Source organism: Podarcis filfolensis (assembly GCF_964270895.1).
Source record: "Podarcis filfolensis genome assembly, chromosome: 18".
Classification (NCBI taxonomy): Eukaryota; Metazoa; Chordata; class Lepidosauria; order Squamata; family Lacertidae; genus Podarcis; species Podarcis filfolensis.
In genome coordinates, this window is record NC_139622.1 from 12,244,628 (window position 1) to 12,266,516 (window position 21,889).

A 21,889-nucleotide genomic window follows, 5' to 3' on the forward strand; every position below is an offset into this window, starting at 1 on the left:
GCTTTAAGAGAGACTTCCAGGGCAAAAACGGCTAGGGGCTGGCATCCTGGAGGCCACTTTTCTGTGGAAATTGCCTGCCTCACACATGGTGGAGCATCCCCCCCCCAATTGCTCTCCTTGAGCTGGAAGTGAGATTGAGCTGGTAGGAAGCATTTAGGCAGAACTGCTGCCTCAGTGCAGGACAGCTCTGTGAGAGCTCCCAGGCCTGGTAACTCAAAGAAGGGAGAAGGTAATGTGAAACCCAGCATAGAGCTGGTGCAGGTGCCATGGTTAATCGTGGTGGGCAGAAGACTGGGGAACTAAACACTCCCTCTGACCTTCCTCCCAGGCAAATTGCACCCCCCCCCACTTCTGCGACTATGGCTACTACCAGCTTTGGTGAAGAAAACTCCTAAATCCTTGCACATTTGCATATAGAAACCACCATGTTGCTGCTGCTGTCATTTGCAGCATCCGTCTGTCTTGAGAGACAATGGAGTGCGCCTTGGGGGTTGAAGTCAACCCACAGCGTTAACAACACTGAAGGGGACTCCCCCCCCCCTCGGCGTAAGCCTGGGCAGCGTGTGTGGAGGTCCTGGACTGCCCAGATGACAAGACCCCCCCTCCCGGCCTTATTCATGGCGTATAAAGGAAAGCAGAGCAATGTGTTTGGCAGTAGCTTGGCTGCAGGAGTTGCCAGGAGGCGGCAAGCAAGAAGATATCCAACCTTCTTAAGAGTCTCTACTCCAGATTTGTGTAGGGTTTACTCCTTAGCCTTTTCTTCCAATAATATCCTGCAAGGCTGTGGAGGGTTAGAATCAAAAGTTTTCTTCTCCTAGATGGGCAAGCTGTCTAGGTTGACAAGCCCAAAAAACCACCTTCTTTTTAATATTTTAATGTCTCTCATCCAGGGTCCTCCATTAACCCTCTAATGCCCCCATGAATATACAATTTCTGGACCCTAATCAAGGCCGATGCTGTTTTTCCCCCTCCGCTGCTTCTGCCGCCTGGCAGCCCCAGATTATTTGTATTCACTGTGACTCATCGCCATACTTTTGATTGTCCTGAATACCACCATTCGGCAGCCAAGCCCCCAACCAAAAGTCCTGCTTGTATGCAGCTTGGCTCGCCTGCTGAGGAAGGCTGTGTGGTGATCGATGATATCGTCATTAATCCTTTTTAGACCCCCTTAGTGGAATAGTGGCCCTAGTGGCTTGTGGAAAGGTTGCTGCGCAGTCAGATGTGCAGCACACAGATCTGTGCTCAGCTCTGCACTTTCCTTGATGTGATGATTGAGGGCGGTACGCGAGTCAGGCGGCTCGATGGAGATGTTAGGGGCCAACACGGTGCCCAGAAATCTGTGCTTTGTTGCAATTGGACCCGCGTCAGTAGCATAATGCGCCCAGCCCCTGGGGAATTTCAAACACTGGGTCAGTCGCATGCTTCTCCTCCTCCTGGTTGTCTTTTCTTTTCTTTCTTTTTAACCACATGAACCTTCAGAGCTGAACAATTTGTATTTTTTCTCCCTTTTGGCAGATTTCTTTTCTAATTAAAATGTCTAATGGTTATGAAGATCACATGGCTGAAGACTGCAGGGACGATATCGGGAGGACAAACTTAATTGTGAACTACCTTCCTCAGAACATGACCCAGGATGAATTACGGAGCCTGTTCTGCAGCATTGGGGAAGTTGAATCCGCCAAGCTTATTCGAGACAAAGTGGCAGGTAAAAATAACATGTAGCCTGTCCTGAAATACAGGACACCCTCTGCCCCCCACTTACTCCTATCGCACTTGCGCTCGACCACATTTATGCGGGTCGCCGTGAAACAAACAGATGGGACTTCCCTCCTCAGGGTTGTGAGTGAAGGAAGGGGCCATGGCACATTTGAAGCCAGCAAGCCTTGAAGTTGCTGGAGGGGAGGAGACTGCAGGGGGCCCCTCCTGGCGCCTCGGCTTGGCTTCCGACCGCCTGCCTGCCTGCCTTCTGGCTGGGGCAGCACAAACGCTCCTGTCCGTCCATGGCAGCACTGGAGGTGGGAGAGAGGACATACTTTAGTGGCAGCTTCTCTCGGCTGCCCTCCTCGCCCTTTTGCCCTGCTTGCAACCGGATGCCATGGCCTGGGTGGCTCAGCAGTCGTGGGGTGGAGCCTTTGTGCATGCGGAGCGGCCCAATATCCCGCTTGGGAATGAGGTGCCCGCTCTGCCTCTCCTGGACCTGGTTTGGGCAGTGGGGAGGGGGTGAGAAGGTCATCCTGCCTAGCCCAGCCTCGTCCCCCTGATGGTCGCCTGGTCCACCTCACTCCCTGCCACTGCCTCTCTGCATGCTGGGGGAGAGTTGCCAGCTTCCAAGCCTCCCTCCTCCAATGGCTGTGCACGCTGTCTCTCTCCTTCCGTACTGCACGCCCTCCTTGTTAAAGTGGGGTGCTCCCTACTGTATGCGATTTCACTTGTGTACGCTGGGGCCTGGAACGTAATCCCACGTAAGCGGGGGGATGCCTGTATAACACAGAACTGAGGTGGACAGACAAACATTCTGTACACATGCTTATCTTGTCGAGCTGTTACTGCCGTCGCTATTTGCATTCATTTGTCGCTTTGTACAAATGTGTGTGTCGGGGAAGCCAAAAGGCGGCTGCAATGCTGGTGACTAAGGTCGGAGGATCCAGGGAACCGCGCAGTTGGTTCTGCGTGTCTACATAGCACCTCTCCAAGCCACATGGCAAACTTTGGGGGTCCTGGTCCTCATTTTCTGAAACTCCTATAGCACAGTTTTTGACGTGGCTTTTTTTGCCATTCATATGCAAAATAAACCAAGTCCCTAATTAGTACAGATAAGGAGTACTTCGTTTTAACCGGTGTTGAAGCAAAGTGGTTCTCCTCTGCCACCTCCCCACTTACTTTCAAGAACGCTATGTTTAATTAATTAACCTTTGTCCCTGTAGGTCACAGCTTGGGTTACGGCTTTGTGAACTACGTCACAGCGAAAGATGCCGAAAGAGCCATAAACACACTGAATGGCTTGCGACTCCAGTCCAAAACTATCAAGGTAAAAGTGACTCTCCCAACTGTGGCCAGCAGGAGTCAGTCTGCAGCTAGAATTTCTGCTTATTTTTGACTGTTCAGCCCTTTCCTCTTCCCCCCCCCCCCCACCCTCCGCCCCCTACAGTGGTCATGAATGTATATTTTTAAAATGTTTTCTGTTACATTATTGTAACAGAACTCATTGGACAGGGAGGCAGTGCATACATGTTCAGTAAAAATGTGCAAACCTGAATTCTAGCAGAGCAGATTTATTAGGCAGTTGCAGGAGAAGCAGCCAATAATTGTGTGACATTTAAAAGTGGACACATTTATTAAACCTGCTTAATCATACACGATGTGAACAATGGAGAGAGAGAGAGAGGGTGTACATTATATCACTTTTTACATATTGTATTTTAATATATTCAATGGCGTGCAAGACATTTTGGCTGATTAATTTCGTGTTTTAAGTTGGTTGGTTAAAACTCTGCAAGTTTGCTTATGAGAAACAGTAGTTCTAGAAGGGAAAGCTTAGTTCAGGACCCTAATACCTCAAGGACTGCCTCCCTCCATATGAACCTTCCCGGACCCTGAGATCATCTTCTGGGGCACTTCTTTGCATGCCTCTTCCTCAAGAGGGTGGCAACACAACAGCAGGGCCTTCTCTGCAGTGGCTCTCTGTCTTTGGAATGCTTTCCCCGGGGAGGTTTGCCTGGCGCCTTCACTATACACCTTTAGATGCCAGGCAAAAACGTTCCTCTTTAACCAGGTCTTTGGTTGATTTGATTGACAGCCTATGCCCTCTTAAAATGCATTATTGGGTAGTTGTTTTTGTTTTGATTATGTAGTTTGTGGTTTTACATTCTGCTTTTATCTTGTGAACCGCCCTGAGACTTGCAGGTATAGAGTGGTATATAAATTCAATTAACAACAACAACAACAACAACAACAACAACAACAACAACAACAACAACAACAATAATAATAATAATAAATTTTATTTATATCCCTCCCTCCCCAGCCGAAGCTGGGCTCAGGGCGGCTAACAACAATCAAAATAATCCAACATTCTAAAAACATTCATTATAAAATTAATTAAAATCAAATTAAAATCAAATTGATGGCAACCATTAAGCAAAATTCTGTGCAGATTGCCAGAGGAGGGGGGTCAGGCTGTGCCCTGACCAAAGGCCTGGTGGAACAGCTCTGTCTTGCAGGCCCTGCGGAAAGATGTCAGGTCCCGCCGGGCCCTAGTCTCTTGTGGCAGAGCGTTCCACCAGATTGGAGCCGTGGCCGAGAAAGCCCTGGCTCTGGTTGAGGCCAGCCTAACCTCTCTGTGGCCTGGGCTCTTCAGGATGTTTTTATTTGCAGACCGTAAATTTCTCTGTGGGACATACCAGGAGAGGCGGTACCGTAGGTATAGTAATTCACATGCATGTGTCGTAGAAGGTATAATCTTGGAAGAGTCATTTCCCTTCTCGTGAGGAAAAGCCTCTTTTAAGATGGCACTTCTATGCACTAATTTTATAAGCAGTGACTAAACGGTGGGGGAACATTTGATTCGTTTTAAAGTGCTGATATACGAATCTAACCAATTAGCGGCCTCAATCCTGCAGCCCTAAATGTGATATCTATGTGTGCGCCTGTCGTCTTTGTGGAAGGGGAGATGTTAAGGCAGCACGGCGGTCGGGCTTGGCTCTCTACCAGCTGCATGGCTCACAAGACAAAAGGGACAAGCCACGGGTCAGGGAAGAAGCGGGGGGGGGGGGGAATAAGTGAGGGGGTGGCCTGACCTGCCTTCCAATCTGAGCAACACAGCTGTCGCTGCTTTGAGAGTCGAATCGCGTGACTGCGTGCTGGCGGCTGCGCACCCATGAATGAGCTGCTTGTATCCTTCCAAGCGTCGCTTGCTCTCTTGGCTTACCAGAGCCTCGCTGGGAGGAGGTTGTCAGATGAGAAAGCTAACCCTGACTTTTAATTGCTGCATTGTAGTCTTGCCTCTGAATAGTAGTGTGTTCCAAGAGCGGCATAGGAAGCAAATTGTGTACAGGGCCAAAGGGGCACACCCAGGAAGGTTCTTAAAGGCTTGCCCAGGGGTCATTTTTTGTGTGAATAGCTCTGTGCCATTATTTATGCTCTCTTAAAAACAACAGCCCTGCAGGCATTCAGTCTGTTGCTTCACCACGTATTGTGTGGAGGAGTAATTCCGTGGGTGTGCGATCCTTGCTCGTGTCCCTTAGAGCAAACTTCCAGACAGTTGCATCCTTTCCTTCGTTATATCCAGCACCTCGATTGGTTACAATAAGGGGGCATGCAATATAGGAGCAGCCACTGCGGTGCAGCTCAGATTTATGCAATTGTGGTTACCTTTGTGGTAGAGTTAGAAGCCCTGAGCATACCATCCATACAGAAATTGCACCTGTTGCTTTTCTTCCTGCCCCAAATTTGAACGCTCAAGTTTGAACAGCTTGGTGCCCGATCTCTGGGAGGTAGAGGGGCAAGGTTGCTGCAGCTGCAGACCCGCTGGCAGGGGCACCAGAGTGGTTATGCCCATGTGTTTGTTGCGTTGAACGACCTTCGCTGCCCCACCTTACCCCTCCCAATAAGCAGCAGTAACACGTCCAGCTGGCGGTCAAGTGAGGGGGAAATGGCCTCAGCATACTGCCTGCCACTGTTGTTGCAAGTGACCTCCTTGTCCAAGTCCTCATTGCGGGACAGATGGCTACCCCAAAAAGGGGTAGAAGTTGGGCCAAACTGCAGGGATGATCTCCTTAGCAACTGCAAAAGAAGGAAGCCGAATTGATGCTAGAACTTCTGGAGGGACACTTCATGAATTCGCATGCCCAACCAGTGGTTTTCCTTTTCCTTTTAGGTTTCATATGCCCGCCCAAGCTCTGAGGTTATCAAAGACGCAAACCTGTACATTAGCGGACTGCCGCGGACAATGACACAGAAAGATGTTGAGGACATGTTTTCACGGTTTGGACGCATTATCAACTCGCGCGTGCTGGTTGACCAAACTACAGGTGTGAAAGGCGGCGATGGTTTTGTTTTAGAAGCTCTGGAGTTTTGACTGGCTCCTTTTGCGCAAGAGTGGCTATCACGTGTGTCACTTGGAAACACCTCTCCTCCCCCGTTTTTGCCCCCCCCCATCACTTACCTTAGCTAGCAGGGCAGTATGGCTACAGTTTGTGGAGGTGGCCAGCACCCCAGCTCCCCTTAATAATTCACTCTGCTTGTGAGCACTTTCCCCTAGGGATGACTCTCAGGAAATACCACCTCCATGATTGGAACAGATTTGCTGTTTCGGAGATCCCTACATTGGACATATCGAACCATGAACCTCCTTAAAGCGATTTGCATAGCTTTTGAACTCTTGTCCAGATTAGGTGGTTGACCAAATACGATTCCAGCCTCGCTCAACAAGCGCTTTGATCTTGTTCGTTTGCAAGTCAAGTGAAGCGAGTGTTTTATATCTCCCATTAAAGTCCACAAAGCGGGACACACTTAACATTTCTGGTTGCATAGAGAGTTCTGTAGCACTCTTCTAGCGCCTATGCACTGCTCAGGGTGAAAACATTTTAAAACCACGTTATAAAATACTGTTAAGAAGTGCATCGAAAGCACCGGCTGCCGATATAGAACATGACATTCATGGAAGGTACTTAGGCAGTTGGATTGTCTTTGCCGGCTGGCAAAAGACAGCCAGATGGAGGTTGGATTCTGTTCCTCCCCCCCCCCCACTCCACCCCATTGCTGTGCAGCCTGGTTCCAGGCAATCTGGGCACATTTGGGGGAGCGGAGGAGACGCACTTAACTCTGTGTTTTTGTCGCTTCGGTTTCAAGGTCTGTCCAGAGGGGTGGCGTTCATCCGGTTCGACAAGCGCTCGGAAGCCGAAGAGGCCATTTCGAACTTCAATGGCCACAAGCCCCCCGGCTCCTCCGAACCGATCACGGTGAAGTTCGCCGCCAACCCCAACCAGAACAAAAACGTAGCACTGCTGTCGCAGCTGTACCACTCCCCGGCCAGACGGTTCGGGGGCCCCGTCCACCACCAGGCTCAGAGATTCAGGTAGGTTAGGAAGAGCTGACATGGTTGGAGGTCTGTGCTGTGTGTTGCGCTCTCTCTCTCTCTCTCTCTCTTCCTCTGCCTCTCTTGGTTTTTTTCGTTTTTTGTTTTGTTTTTTTGTTTTAAAATCATTACTGCTCATCACCAGGCGAAACACTTCCAGTAGATAGTTAAAGGGAGAGGAGTAAAACACCGACATAAATGTTAATCCGTTCCAAAATACTAGGGTTAACAGTATGTGAAGAGCTTTTGTTCCGATAATTAGTCAATAAAGACCACTTTTCTTGGAGTGCTTCTTGTTGCCTACCTTCATACAGCCTGATCCTACTGTGTTTTATCTAATTATATTGCCCCGGGTATTCCATGCTAGCTAAGCCTTTATATCAGCCGTAGGTAGCGTTATATTGGATATCCCAAAAGGAGGGGTCGCAATAGGATTCAATGTAAAATTTGTATCCAGTGATTTCTGTTATTACTTTAACCAACTCTTTCCCAATATTTCTTGACAGTTCACGTGGAACCCATCAGCTTGGTCCCAATTGCACCTCCAACTTCTTCCATTAGATTTTTTTTTTTTTAAAGTTCATTCTGTATAACTTTAGAGAGTTCTGAAAAAAAAAAGATCTTTCAAAATTAATGGCAGTTGAGTGCTTCTGTCCCCCCAAATGAATATGTATTCCCACGGTATGTCAGTAATCATTGTTGATGTCCATTCCTTTTCTTATTTCTGTTCCATCAGATTTCTCTCTTCTTATCTCACTCCCTCTCCACCCCCCCCACCCCGAAAAAAAAATAGAATTTAATTAAATAGAGGATTAAAAAGCCTTCCAGGTCCTCCCCATCCCCACCCACCCCGGTTAATAAAGATTGAAAATTTGTCTGTCTGATCTGATGCTTCACAACATTGTGTGAAAAGATGGCATTTAAAAAAAAAAAAATCTGCAAGAATGGGGTGGTCTGGTACTTGATTGTAATGAACTTATTTCTCATATGGTGCAATTCCAGTACCGCTAAAACAGTATTCTGAAGCATGTAAAAACCTATTCCTTCTCATAGTCTAAAACTGCCGAAGCAAGTTTTTTGTGTTTTTGTTTTTTGCTTAAAAGGTTTCTTGTCATTTTAAAAACAACTTGTTCTTTTTAATGGCCTTGTGCAGCTGCTCTTAATGGGTTCCACACCTGCGCAGAGCCTCATTCAGGAACATTCTCAAGCTAGGCCAGAGTTGTTCTGCTACTTGGTACTGCTTTCCTAACTAAAAATAGTGCTCCAGGTAGTTTATAGAAGTATAAAAAATACATATTGTAAGGCTGGGGGTGGAGGAGCAGGCAAAAACCAGATTGCAGTAACCTCAGCTCTGGTTCCAAGATCTAAAATGCATGCCCGGCAGTCCTGATTACAGCTAATAAGAGAGCGATAAATATCTGTGATCTTTTAAGAACCCTCAAATGAACTTTGCACATGTCTGCCTGTGGGTTAGTACCCCGAAATAAAGCCGCAGGTTTGCAGGCAATGAAAAAGCAAAAGCAATGGTTTGTTCTGCAGTTGAGGTTATAATGCACACACCATGCGGAACAGCGCTAAAAGGGAAGAGGGTGTGCAGTTAAGACACTTTCCCAGGAAACGTGCCTACGTGTCCTTTGTAATAAAGTGTGTTAATCTTAGACTTCCGAGCTGAGGAAGGAATACTGAGCACTTAAGTTAGATCAGTACGTTTAATTTTGGGGGGAGCAGGTTGGAGAAAGGAATGAGACTTAATAAAAAAAAGTAGAATGGAGACTCCCGCCCTCGTGAGAAAAGATCACATTGCTGCTTTGACAGATAGGACCCCCTTGTCTGGCAAGGCAGGCGTAATTAGGAACCCTTTCCCCATCCCCTGCTTGCAACCCAAATCCCTCGGTGCGTAGTTACTCAGAAGAAAAGTCCAAATTGGGCATGCCACATAATGGGATTCCTCATCTGTCCAATATTAGTTTTGTGTTTAAAATAGAAATAAAGGAGAGATTCACGCAGCCTAAGCCTGAAATTTGATGCACGCCTGCCAGGGAAGAAGTTCCGTTGAATTCAAAGCGAAATGCATAATATTATTGTGCTGCTTGCATTGTATCTGCTTTCTGCCTAAGACTGACCCTCTGATTGCAGCCGCACTTAACTGCAGCAGAATGATGGACTGTGCCAGGTTAATATGGCACAGACCTCCCTGGGCAGTTACTTTTGCGACTTGAGAACCTAAGGCCTAGATCCTTTTAATAGCTGGGTTTGCCCTGCGCCCCAAAAGAAGCTGCTGGAGAAACATGACTTCTTTTGCCTTGTGTAGTGTTAGGAATTGGGATTCTGTTCAGATATTTCTGAAACTTAAACTTACCAGCCAGGTCTAGGGAATAACATACTTTTAACAGGCTACAAACTCATCCCTTGTACTGTGGTTTTTGTTTTTTGATAGTTATTTTTTTCCCCTTAAACCTTTCTTCACACTTTTCCACTTTCATTTCCCGTTCAGTTCTTACAAAAGCCATCTATTTGATTACTGTTTTTGTTTTTAAAGTGTTCTCGACACATCAGTGTTCTTGCTTCTAAAAAAAGATAGTGCTTGAAAAGTTCCATTTCTTAAATAGCAGATAAAATTTTCACTCATTCTTCTCGTTGCGTAATTAAAAGATTGATAAGCTCCCCCTATTGATAAATGTTTCCTATATTGATGATATATACATATATTATAATTTTCTGTCTAACACTAGTTTCATAAATTTAGCTGCTACTTTTTACTTGCTGACCAATTTAATATGTGCTTTATTTGCATCTGTTCCTGATCCAAAAGACCTAAGTCGATCTAAGAAACAAAATTAAGTCCCTTGAATAGAACTTTCCTTGTAGCTGGTGGAAAGAGTATATAATCTCTTATCTCAAGGTTCAATAGCCTTCACCTTGTCTTTGAAACTTCACAATAATGGATACAGTCATCTCTGCCATACATAATACCCCTTGAAGGTTTTCCTATCACTTTCTCATTGGGCAAAATTTGTTGCACTAGTCCTAGCATGTAGCAGTGCTGTTCTGCAGTCCAGAACGGGATTGCAGTTCCCTCAGTTTCTCCTTTATGATGTCATTGATCACAAGCCTCATTTGGGAGAAAATAAATAAATCCTCGACTTGGAGCTGGCTGTCTCCTTGCATTAAGCCGGAGAGCAGATAGATAGGCAAAGCTGCCACCTAGTCTAGCACTGTCTACTCTGACTGGCAGTGGCTGTAGCAGAGAGGGACCACGTCCAGCTCTTGCTACCTGAGTTAACTGGGAAATTGACCTGAAACCCAGTGTGTTCGAAGCATGCAGTGCTGGCCATCTCCCCCCCCCCCAACCACATCCTAGTGCAAATGAGAGCAGTTCCTGTTTCTCTGTCTAGCCCCCTTTGCACACCAGATTAATTGAGGAAAGGGACGGATAGCAAGTACAAACAGGCTGGCTATGAGCCAATTTCTGTTTGTGGGCCTCTCGATGTGTCCGCTCTTGGACTTCCTGGGAATCTTATTCATGGTTACTGATCTTCTTGAGGAGCCATGAAAATCTTTAAAGCGGCGCCAGGCGTCCTTCGGAGCACAGCATGAGAATTTGCTTTTACCCCGTCAAAAAGTCCCACAGAAATACTAGCAGTTCCTTAATTGTTGATAAAGTACTATTCACTAAAGTTCAAGCCCACAATGTGGGCCAAGTCCTACAACCTGTAAGTTTCTTACAGAAAAGACAAATCAATAATAACGCAGACAAGTCACTCCTTCTGTTGAGTGGGGAATGAGCTAGCAAGATCTCTCACGCCTCTTAACCCGCTGAGTCCTGCCCAGCACCACTAAATCAGCTACTTTTAAAAAACCCTTTTAAAAACCATTAATACATAGTTCATTCTTCAAAAGACTTAACAGCAGCAGTTAATAAGCAACAGTTAAGTTCATAACTTGCTCTGTTTGGGGTATAATTTTCCCCCTGGAAAGCTAGTTATATCCTCTGTATCTACAGCAGTTGCTTTTCGAGAACCTCATTTACCACAACTTAGGCATACACACATTTTTGAAAACAAAACAAAACACTAGTCGTGTTGTCAAGATGGCCCTCTCCTAATTTACTGTTCCTCTGGTTTTTTGGATTTCTTATTTCACTTGCTTATGTGTCCTTTTTTGTTGGTTGTTTTTTTAAAAGTCCTTACTCATTTTTCACACGATGCTTGTTGTAAACTCCTTCTTAGTAGTTGCTTCTTCAGTGAATCCCTTGCATGTTTTTCTTTTTAATTTCTCCAAAAGTGTAGAGTCAGATGGGTATCTTTCAGAATTCTTGTGGTAGAATTCTTGTCACATGTTAAATAAATACATGTTCTTCTATCTGCCTGTACTCAGCCTCTTCCATGTAAGATGATGGTCCCCACCCCCCGAAAAAACAAGACAACAACCCGTGTTAATGTTTCTGACAGTGCTACAGCCCTAAACGTTGACTGTAACTGGCTCGGGGTCGGAACCAGTGGCTCAATTCAGATGATATGTCAAGCTATGGTGTGGCAGGGCCCAGAACGAAACGCTTTTAAACGCGACCTTCCCTTTCTCTTGTTTGCCACGATGTCTGAATCTGGGGGGCGGTGGTTAGAGCTTTCCTCCCGAAAGCCTCGTTCCGAAATGCCGATTTCTGGTTTTGGAGGGGAAGCGCTCACCACAGCCTGCCGGCGTCAGTGTCTCCGCACGTCATGGCTAACCCCAGATGGGAAATGGAAGGGAATCCGCCCAAGGGAGAGGAGAAGGGATCGTGTCTATCGGTGGCTCAGTCGCAGTCCTCCAGACTGGAGGGTCATCTGAACTGATTCTTAGCGGCAAACGGTGGCCATATTGTATGGGCCTGGTGCCTTGAAAAATCACTTGGCTGAGCAATTCTCTATGCTGCTCTTAAGAACAAAGTGTGTAGAAATGCCCACCCCCCCCAAAAAAACCCCTGCAGTGCTATTCTACCACAACCAAATAGTTGCTAGCCGCTGCACCCTTTGGTTTTGCTTCATAAAGGATGCATTATTTTGTCTTGTCAGAAAAAGCAGTCCTACATAACCTGTTTTTGTTTTTAGAAAAGCACACAGTGGTCATATGCTCTGCAGGTTCAGGTGGTCAAGCCCAGGGGATCACTTTGCAGATAACCTAGGTCACCGGGAGGGAGAATAAGTAGCGGTGAGAAAGTCACGGACGAACTGAAAGGGGAAAGAGCCCTTTGTGCCGTGTGCTAGAAAGATGCCAGGCCTAACAGCAGATAGTTTCCTTTTCACGTTACTGGGAACAGGGTGGCGAGTACGGCAGAGTTGCTAGGGAAGGAGGATGAGAGCCTTAATATCTCCCTGTGCATCCAGCTCCACTTGCCTCATTCCCGACAACTGAACACTCTGAACCAAGAGGTCGCTTGGCTCAAATGGCATCCTTGTACAGGCAGATCTAAGTCGTAGAATTGTATGATGTAGAAGGGGCCAGAAAACCTGCCCAAAGCCCTTTTGCCCAATATCGAGTGCTCCTTGTGGGCCCTTTCAGAATGCCACTTGAGGAGACAGACCAGGGGGCAAGGCACAAGCCAAGGGTGTCTCCGCATCAGCCTCTGACATCGCTGACAGGACTGTAACCCTGACAATGCGCAGAGCACAGCCTCCGAAAAATGTCTGTGCAAGCCCTGCCGGTGTGGGTGGTAGCAGCTTGAGTGCAATTTGTGCCCAGCCCACTCTGGTTCATTTTGCTGGGACCTTTTCAGGAGACATTCCTGGTAGATCAATGGCTTTCAGCCTGGCAAATTCTAGAGGGGAAGCTGCCTCTGTCTGTTGCAGTAAAACACAGCAGAGGAACTCACGGCATCATTAAGATGACAAGTAAATTTACCGCGGCCGGGCTTTGGTGGACTAGAGCCGCTGCTTCATCAGATGCATAACAAGATGCAAACAAGTCATGAAATCCATGGGGCAGAAGCAAAAGTACAGGTGTTTAGGCAAAGAATGAAGTGGCCCATTTATGAAACAGCAAATCTTGGTTATGTTGGCAGCCTGCAATGTTAACTGAATGCCTGTAACGCGAAAGAGATCTACGGCCCCAATTTGAGTCATGGATTTCCATTGTGTGGTCCTAGGATTGTGGGTTTCACAATCAGGATTGTGGGTCTCTTTCACACTTCTAGCATAATGTAGCTCTGTGTGTGAGAGAGGGAATTCCTGGGTCGACTGTGGACAACACCTCCTAACCCCATCTTTTCAGAGAAAATGTTTTTTTAAAAAGCGTAAGGTTCTTATTTCAGGCCACTTTTTAATTCATTGTTTTTTTATGTACTGCTTTTATTCAATGTCTTTATATTAATTATTGCTGCTCAATCTTTTTTTGGTGGGGGGTGTATAGCCTGGTTTTTAACTGATGCTTCTGTGTTGATGTTTCACGGTTATGAATGATTATACAGTGGAGCCTCAGTTGTCGAACGAAATCCATTCCGGAAGACCGTTTGACTTCCGAAACGTTTGAAAACCAAGGAACAATGAGCGGCTGGCCAAATCCCTTGAGAAACTTTAAAGACATGCACGGGAGCTGTTTGACTTCCGAGGCGCGCTCGAAAACCGAGGTTCCACTGTATCCCTAAAAGGGCTGCCTGTAAACCAGTTAAACCGAAGTAAAAGCAAACAAATCATTTTTTTAAAAAGCAGCGCATCTGACGAAGCAGGGCCTAGTCCACGAAACACTGAGGCCGCACCAAATCCGACAGCCTTTAAGGCGTCCCAGGGAGACTCTGTCTTCTTGCCAAAACGCAGCACCCAGGTGCTCTGAATTCTCCGCCGCCCAGCTCTCCTAACCTTTTAATTCCCCAATGAGCTTCTCTTTTTTTTTTGAACTTGATTGAAACTGACTTTTTTTGTTTTGTTGTTTTGTTTACATGAACTATTTTATGTCCTTTTTTATTTGGTAGGTTCTCTCCTATGGGTGTAGATCACATGAGTGGGCTTTCTGGTGTAAATGTCCCAGGAAACTCCTCTTCGGGATGGTGCATCTTCATCTACAACCTCGGCCAAGATGCCGATGAGGGAATCCTCTGGCAGATGTTTGGCCCCTTTGGCGCGGTGACTAATGTCAAAGTCATCCGCGACTTCAACACCAACAAGTGCAAAGGCTTTGGCTTTGTGACAATGACAAACTATGAAGAAGCCGCCATGGCCATAGCAAGTCTTAACGGCTACCGGCTGGGGGACAAAATCTTGCAGGTTTCCTTCAAAACCAACAAATCCCACAAATAATTTCGCTCGTGGCTTTTCTTTTTTTTGTATGGAATAGATAACCGAGTGACGGGAAAAGTTTGAAACCTTTCTTTCTTTTTTTTGTTTCCGTTAGTGTACAACTCGATTCTTCTTTTTTTTGTTTTGCGCCAGTTTTCACACAAAGAAAGTTGTTTGTCTTTAGTCTAAATGAGAAGTGGGATAAAAGGGTTTTTATATATTCTTGGGATGCCACCAACATGTTCAAATGTTTCGGGTTGTTTTTTTTTTTTAAAGTCCTGCAATTGTTTTATCGGTTTTTAATTTTAGATGGTTCTGCTTCATGACCTTGTCCCTGAGCCAAAAAAAAAAATAATACATACATCTATCTATATATATATATCTCAACAATTACCAAGTAGAATCCAGACCAGCCCTGAAAACGGCCAGGCTTGCTTTCCCTTAAAAGGTTAGCTGTTGATTTCCCTGCCAGGACGGGGGCATTTCAACCAAGCTTCAACATAACGTTGCCCCTGGTAGCCGAGGGCAAAGCTTGGAAACTGGAATTTTTAGTTAGCGGAAAAGTTTGTTAATCCGCAGAAGGAAAGTGTCTGTAAAGAGACTCTGGTAAACGAGAGCGTGCCAGCGTTCAGTTAATGCCATTGACCAAGCTCGTTGGTCAATAGGCGCAATTTTTTTTGTATGTCAAATTGGAACAGCTTTTTTAGCCCATCCCTGCCCCCACTTTTAAAAGCCCAGTTTCCAATAAGAATGGACCAAAGAGTTTCAGAGAAACTCTGGGAAGATTTCAGAGTAAAAATGAAACTCCAAACCCAGCATTGCCACTTCCTTGGAGTTCATACCTCCAGGTAGCACATTGTATTGTGTTACGTTCTGGTCAGATAAATGTGGCATGATCTAACATTAACTTCCTTTCAAATATAATTTTTTAGTTCGAATTCTTGCATCCTTAGGGTTTTTTTTAATATATATATAAAGCTGTTAATGAACATTTGAGCATTGTCATTTTTTTGCATCCCTTCTAATAAGTACTAGACGATTTCCCCCACTATTTTAATAGGGGTTTGTTCTGATGATAGCTTTACATATTTGAACTCTCAGCAGAAAAGTACATTAAAACTTGGAAGGTAGAGATTTAAGAGAGAAAATAAATGATTTTTTTTTCTTTTTTTGGGTAGACTTATACGATTTTAATTAATCCCCTGAGTTTTCTGCAGGCTGCCTTGAAACTTTGAGTTCTGTTTTCTGTTAATTTTCTTTTGCTTTTTTGTGTTTTTGTTTGTTTTTACTTTTGCATTTAAGACCAATTAAATTTGATTTGGTTTTGCTCAAATTTTGTTTTGGTTTGTTATTTTAATTTTTAACCCCCACTCCATTATTACACAGCGTCCGACACGAAAGATTAACAGCAGCTCTTTTCCCCAGTAGGAACGATCTGGTGTTTCTAAAGTGCCACAACGATAAACCCGACCAGTTAGGAGACTTGAAGGCTTACATATACGAATCCTTTGCAACCCGTTTTGACATAGCGAGGGTTTGTAAGGGCACAATAGTTTTCCAGAAAACATGTAGGCAGTAGGTCCATAGAGTGTGCAAAAAGCAGAAAGGTTGTGCCCAAGGGAATCCTAAGAATGACTTAAGTCTGCCACACACCACATTTGAGAAGCCCCCTTGTGCATGCCAGGTGAGGGGCTTGGTCATTGCATCCTGGAGTCCTCCACCAGTCTCCATCCTTTTCGAGCCTGCCCCAAGGCTGCCTGCATCTACAGCCGCACCACAACCAGTCTCTGCCACCGCACTAAGGACTGGCCAGGAGGACTTGGAGCAGCATCCTGGCACAGCAGGAGAGGGTTGCCTCAGACTGGCTGCACCACCCACGCCCATATATCTGCCGTCAGAAAAAGGACTTGCTGGCAAAGCCTGCAAGTTGCAGTTCCGAGGGAGATTTCGGGCCCTTTCCTGGCTTTGAGTGGCCGTCTTTCGTAACAATGCTGTTCCAGCCGGCTCACGGGAGTTGACATTTCTCGTACATCTTCGTTATGCAAAGGCAAGTTCTTTGTAGGAAATGATGCCCTTGCATATCTTCATCAGGAAGCTACTTAACCCCATTCCAAGTAACTTGCTTGGCTTCTGAGAGAGTGCATCGCCTCATTAATCAATTTCTTGAGGTCTCAGATGTATATCACACATATATGATGTTCTTCTCTTACAAACTAAGCAGACCCTCTAGATAACGGCTTCCCTAATTACCCATCCTCTTGGAGGTTTTCATCGTGATTTCCGGCATCTTTCTGGAAATGCTCTGATTATTAAGAAGTCTTTGGCCTGTGGAAATAATCCAGCAAGATAGATTTACAGAACAGCTTGAACTATATGCCTTCTTGCTAGTTTGCTTGGTGTGTTTTGCCATCGTTGTGGACTTTGCAGAGTCCTGAGACAATCCACATCTCTGCTGTGCCGTTCTCAATATTGGTTGACCACAAACCGCATTCGTTCAGCCTTTGCTTCCTGAACAGGCTCCTTTCCCCTCCCTCCTGCCAGTGTCCCTTTGCCATTCCCACAGGAAATGTTGGGGTTGTAAACTGGGAACTGACCTGATACCCTATTCAGACCCAGTTCAGCTGTTTGGAATCAAGGACGTGGCGCCAGCTGGCGTTTCTGAGAGCAGCACTGCAAACTCTCGCTAGGTAATGTTCTCTCTATTGCAGTCCCTGGGCATCTCGCAAGAGTGCAAGGGCACAATTCAGTTTGGAGTTCTCCTTTGCAAACCTCACTGAAATGAATACCCTCTTGTGGTGGGGTTGGCATCCAGGCACACTTTTCTATTGGATTGCGTTCTTGGATATGCCCACTAGCATTCAAAGACAGCTCTTCAGAGCCACTTTTACAGAGCCTTCTTAAGTCACCTGGAAGTCTTCAGCAGCGAATGTCCTTGTGGCATCGTTGTTTTCTCTTTTTAAGAACTCCTCTAATGCTTCTTTCTTCATTTCTCCCCTTTTAATGCCGCTTCATATGGAAAGCGCTGTACTTTATACGCCGGGTGGTCGTAGCTTGTCAGGAATTGCTTCTGTCCCTCCTATATTTGTGCCCCGCTGCCTTTCAGGTAATGGAATTTTTGGTCCAATCAGGAAGCTCAGTTTTGGATCTTGTAGGTTCTCGTGGTCCTTGCATTTATAACCTTTTTCTCTGCTTCACTTTGCGTCTTCCCGGAGTCTTGTTCCGGTTGCCATCTGCCCAAACCTGCTTCGCGGGACTCACATTCTCCTAGCAAGGGCAAAACTGCACTGGAAGTCCATTTCCGAATCTGATGTAGACCTACAAAAAAGAGGGTTATCTCAAAGCCCCTAAGTAACCACGGCTCTCCTAGCATATGGCTACTCTATAGCGGCAGTTACTTTCTGTATTTTCATTAGATTGCCCCCCCCCCCATGAAAATCTGATTGCAATAAAACAGCAAAATGGAATCAGTTGCAAAAGGTGCCAAATATCTCTGTGTTTGTCTCATCCTGAAATAATAGCATCCTCTTGTTCTTCATTGAGTTCCAGCTTGAGTTCCTCTTGGGCGAATATCGCAGCTTTGCCTCTTAACCCTCCAGAGTTGCCTTCATGCAGATCTCGACGAGAGCTACAGGTGCGCTCAATCAGTATGAATCGACAGCAGTCAAATAAGTGGATTAGGGCCCGTTCTCGATAAGACCGCAAAGCGTTGGATTTCATTTCTTCTACATGTCTCCTCTCTCGGGGAAGAGTTGCTCTCAACCCTGGGCACAGAAGTCTCTTAATCCACAAAGCCCTGCAAGGAAATAAAGATCACTCTGTGGAGTCCGTGCTTAAAGCATTGCCTTCCTGTTGCCCCACAGCTTCCTCCTGGTGCCATACCCAATTCTGCAAAGCCCGCCAGCGCACACTGAGCCGCTGCGTTTCACGGAATCGCTGGCTTAAGCTTGCAGCAGTAAAAGGCTTTTCCCACCCCAAGCTGGCAAAAGCCATCACTTGTGTCAGAATGCAAAGATGGCAGGGAAAGTCAGTTCGTGTAATTGGAATACTTCCTGCATGTGGTAGCCTATTACATAATCTCAGGTCGGCCAGCTGTCTTGGGCTCCCTTTATTTTTTTAAGGATTGCAAATTTGTACAGGGACAGATTTGGTTTCCTTTAAAAAAAAAGGTAAAGCAGGTTTGCTTATCATTGCAATTCTTTTTTGGTGGCTGGGGAGCAACACAGCAACCATTTTGTAGAAGACCCCTAAGCTGGCTGATGCAAACTAAATTTCCTTCCTCCCTGAGAGAAATCGAAAATATTCAGTGCAAACATCTCCCTGGCTTATTACATTAGCTGTTAAAAGAGTTTCCCATTGTTGGGCTAACAAGATGGTGACCTCAAGTTGTCTCAAAGGGCTTGTTTGGCTCTCAGGGTTAAGCTTTGCGCAACTCTCTCATTCTCATGTCCTTGAGGTTTACCCCTGAATATTTCCACCCTGACTTAAAGAAAACGAATTGAGCCCTTTGATCAGTTAGCTACAAGTGGCTTTGTGTGTGTTTTTTTGGAAACCCATGTCGTGAAGCATGTCTTAAGGGGAACGATTGGCAGCGATTTCCACGTTCCCCCTATAATGTTGCCAAATTACGAGTGTTTTGTGTGTTTTTGTTTCACAATAGTCTAGCCCATCCATCTCAAACCAACCCCCTCCAGCCCCAAAACATTGCATCTTCCTCTCCCAACTTCTTGCGGACGAGGAGTTCTTGAATAAGAAAACTCACCTTGATTTAGCCCCCCCCCCTGCAGCCGCAAGAGTCACTGAGCCAGGACTTAGCTGCACCCGTTCCTTCAGTGCTTTTAAGTGACCCACGGTCCTGCCCCAGTTTCAGAAATCCCACTGGAGGGAAAGGTACAAGCCAAACGATCGAACCTAATAGCTAAAAGTTTTGCATATATGGAAATTTGCTGTGGGAGCGGTCGTCTCCGCCTCCCCAGGCATAATGAAAATTGGCGGATTTCATTATCTTAACCCTGTTCCTGCTTTTTTAAAAGGGTGCTTGGTGTAATATAGAAGGTTTTGTTGTGGTTTTTTTAAAAAAAGAAATCACAGCTCACGATCAACGTTGCTTTGCTTTTTTCTTTTTTTAAGTTCCAAAATCGGGTACATGACACTTTTATCTGCCTCGTCTTTTTATCTGTAGCATTTTTGTGTAGTGCAAACGATCCGTTTCCGGAATAGCATAAGCTCTTCTATTTCTCCCAGTGCATGGTTTAAAAAATAAAGAAGCATTATTATTATTAGTGTGGCAAGCAAAGTGTGAACCCACATCACACGCAGGGACTGGCACGCCTTTGGCCCGGGCTGCTGACCCTTCTTACATCCCACTGACAACTTCATTTTATAGGTTTACTGAAAATTTCCTTTTCGTTTCTGTTTTTAATTTAATTTATTTTTTGGTTTGGTTTTCTTTTTCCCTGTTGCGTGGAGTTTCTAAACTTTCGTCTAACGCTAACGAAAACCCAGCCAGATTCGATTCTTTTTATTTATATATATATAAAAAACGCCATTGCTTTATTTGTGCTAACGTTTCCGAAGGAAGGTTAAAAGGATGCTCGCCGAGAACGGTTTTGGTTTTCCCTGTTTTTTCGTTTCGGTTTTTTAAAAAAAGAAAACGCTTCGCCGTATATTGAGCAACTTTCCCACCCCACAAGGTCATTTTAAGAAGGAACAGTGGAAAGATATTCGGAGCTTTTATGTTGAGACGCAGCTCTCCTTTCGCCCGTAAGTTGAAATAGTCCGTGTTCGTTCAGGGCAGGTGCCATCTGCAACCGTTAACGCCAGTTTTGCGGTCGAGTTCAGTGAGCTGTAAATGGCCACCCTCCCTCGGTCTCACTCGGCTTCCCTTATATCTCTAGTGTAACCTTATTTTTTCCTTTCTTTTTCCTTTTTTCTAATAAAGTCGTCTGCCTGTGCAAACAGAAGGCTTTTAATCGGTTCCCACCCACCCCCATACTGTACAGTATATATGCTTAAGACTTTTTTTTGTATATTTAGCGTGTTTTTAAGTTATTGATTTTGTTTTATATCAAATAATTTATTTTTCAGGTACCACTTTTTTCATTTTAACTTTGTTTTTAACATGGGTTTACTTTAAATAAAGTATGACGCTGCTATCCAGATGTCTAAGCCGCAGTTGAATTTTCCCCTCGTTGTCTTTCAAGTGCCCCTGGCATTTTCAGAAAATCACACCCTCCTGCTAGCTTGGTTGGACATTTAAAGTTGGGGGTCTCGTCGCGGGGAAAGTTAAAGGCAGGCTTCTCACACACAACAATTCCCGAGAACCAGGAGCGGAAACATTCTGCGATTCGTTGACGACACAACACCATGAATTCCTTATTTGGGAGTCCTGTTGAAACCTTTGGCAGCTGGGCAAGAGTGAGGGGAGATGTGTGCAGTCTGCCCAAAACCAAAACCTGTGCTCGAGAAAGATGAATACTGCATTCCGATAGGCAGATTTGCACAATTCTGCTTTTTATTTTTATTTTTATAGTCAACAGAACTTCACCCTCAACTGAAAACCTTACTTGCCCACCTGTCTAGATTCTGATTTATTTTAGCAGACATCACTGGTGATGTTGCACCTCTGCAGCCATTAGGCCTACAAACCTCTTTTTCTTTTAATTAAAAAAAGCCTGAGGTTCTCGCACGATGCCAAGCACCCCCTAACCGCTCCCCCTTGTACCCTGTTCTGATTTAGTGGAGGGTATCAGCTGGGTTTCCCTTCTTCTAGGTGCTGAAATGGTTTGGACCGGCCCTGTCTGACACCCCCAAAAGGAAGCTTCAACCATCACATGTTGAAAAGCCCATGTCACACAAAAAAGAGAAAGTCTCCAGTCTGGACGCCTCTGGAATAGTGCTGAGCACCTGCTCTCTCTCTCTCTCTCTAACCCGAATCCATAACACTTGTCCTCCTACATGCGGCTAACCAAATCACATGCAGGATTTGCAGCAGATTCCAGAACAGCTGCGGGTTTTTGTTCCTGTTTTTTTGCACCACCCAAAGTATGTTTGTGAGCGTGAACGCAGCCCTGGTTGCGATTGTGTGTGTGTGTGTGTGTGTGTGTGTCCCCTGATACTTGTGTCTTTAAAAACGGTGACACTAGCTACTGCCCGGCATAATTTGCACACATTGAACAGGCTTGTATAATGTCTCTGACTTTGTATAAAATAGATGCTAGACTGCTTGTCTCAGGAAAGGTAAGCAGCGCAGGGCTGCTGAAGCCCCTTTCCATGCCACAGACACAAAACACACCTTAGTTAACCTGCCTCTGGCTTTGGGGGCCTGCCGCTGAGGTTGCTCCCCCCCCCCCATCTTTTCTCTTGAGAAAGTTTTCAATTTCATTGTTCTGTATGGGACAACAACAATAAAGATGAGCGTATTGTAAAAAATTCTGCAGCCAATTCCACATTCCCTGTTTAACATGCTTGTGGACGTGCAGTCCATACTAAAGTTTGAATTTCAGCTTCATGAGAAGTGCGGTTTCTGCAATGGTAGAACTGCACTTGGGGTTGCCACAACCCTTTGGGG

General features: G+C 45.5%; 1 protein-coding gene across 2 annotated transcripts in view; it reads left to right on the forward strand.

The window, feature by feature from the left end:
- ELAVL1 (ELAV like RNA binding protein 1) overlaps positions 1–20,474 on the forward strand; it is a 28,920-nt gene extending 8,446 nt beyond the window's left edge. For both annotated transcript variants that reach the window (XM_083594721.1, XM_083594720.1), the window contains exons 2-6: positions 1,516–1,705; positions 2,925–3,028; positions 5,876–6,029; positions 6,850–7,075; positions 14,019–20,474. In XM_083594721.1, coding sequence (XP_083450847.1) covers positions 1,534–1,705; positions 2,925–3,028; positions 5,876–6,029; positions 6,850–7,075; positions 14,019–14,343 — 981 coding nt within the window. In that variant the 5' untranslated portion in view covers positions 1,516–1,533 and the 3' untranslated portion in view covers positions 14,344–20,474. The remainder of the gene's footprint in view (positions 1–1,515; positions 1,706–2,924; positions 3,029–5,875; positions 6,030–6,849; positions 7,076–14,018) is intronic.
- Positions 20,475–21,889: the final 1,415 nt, after the last annotated feature.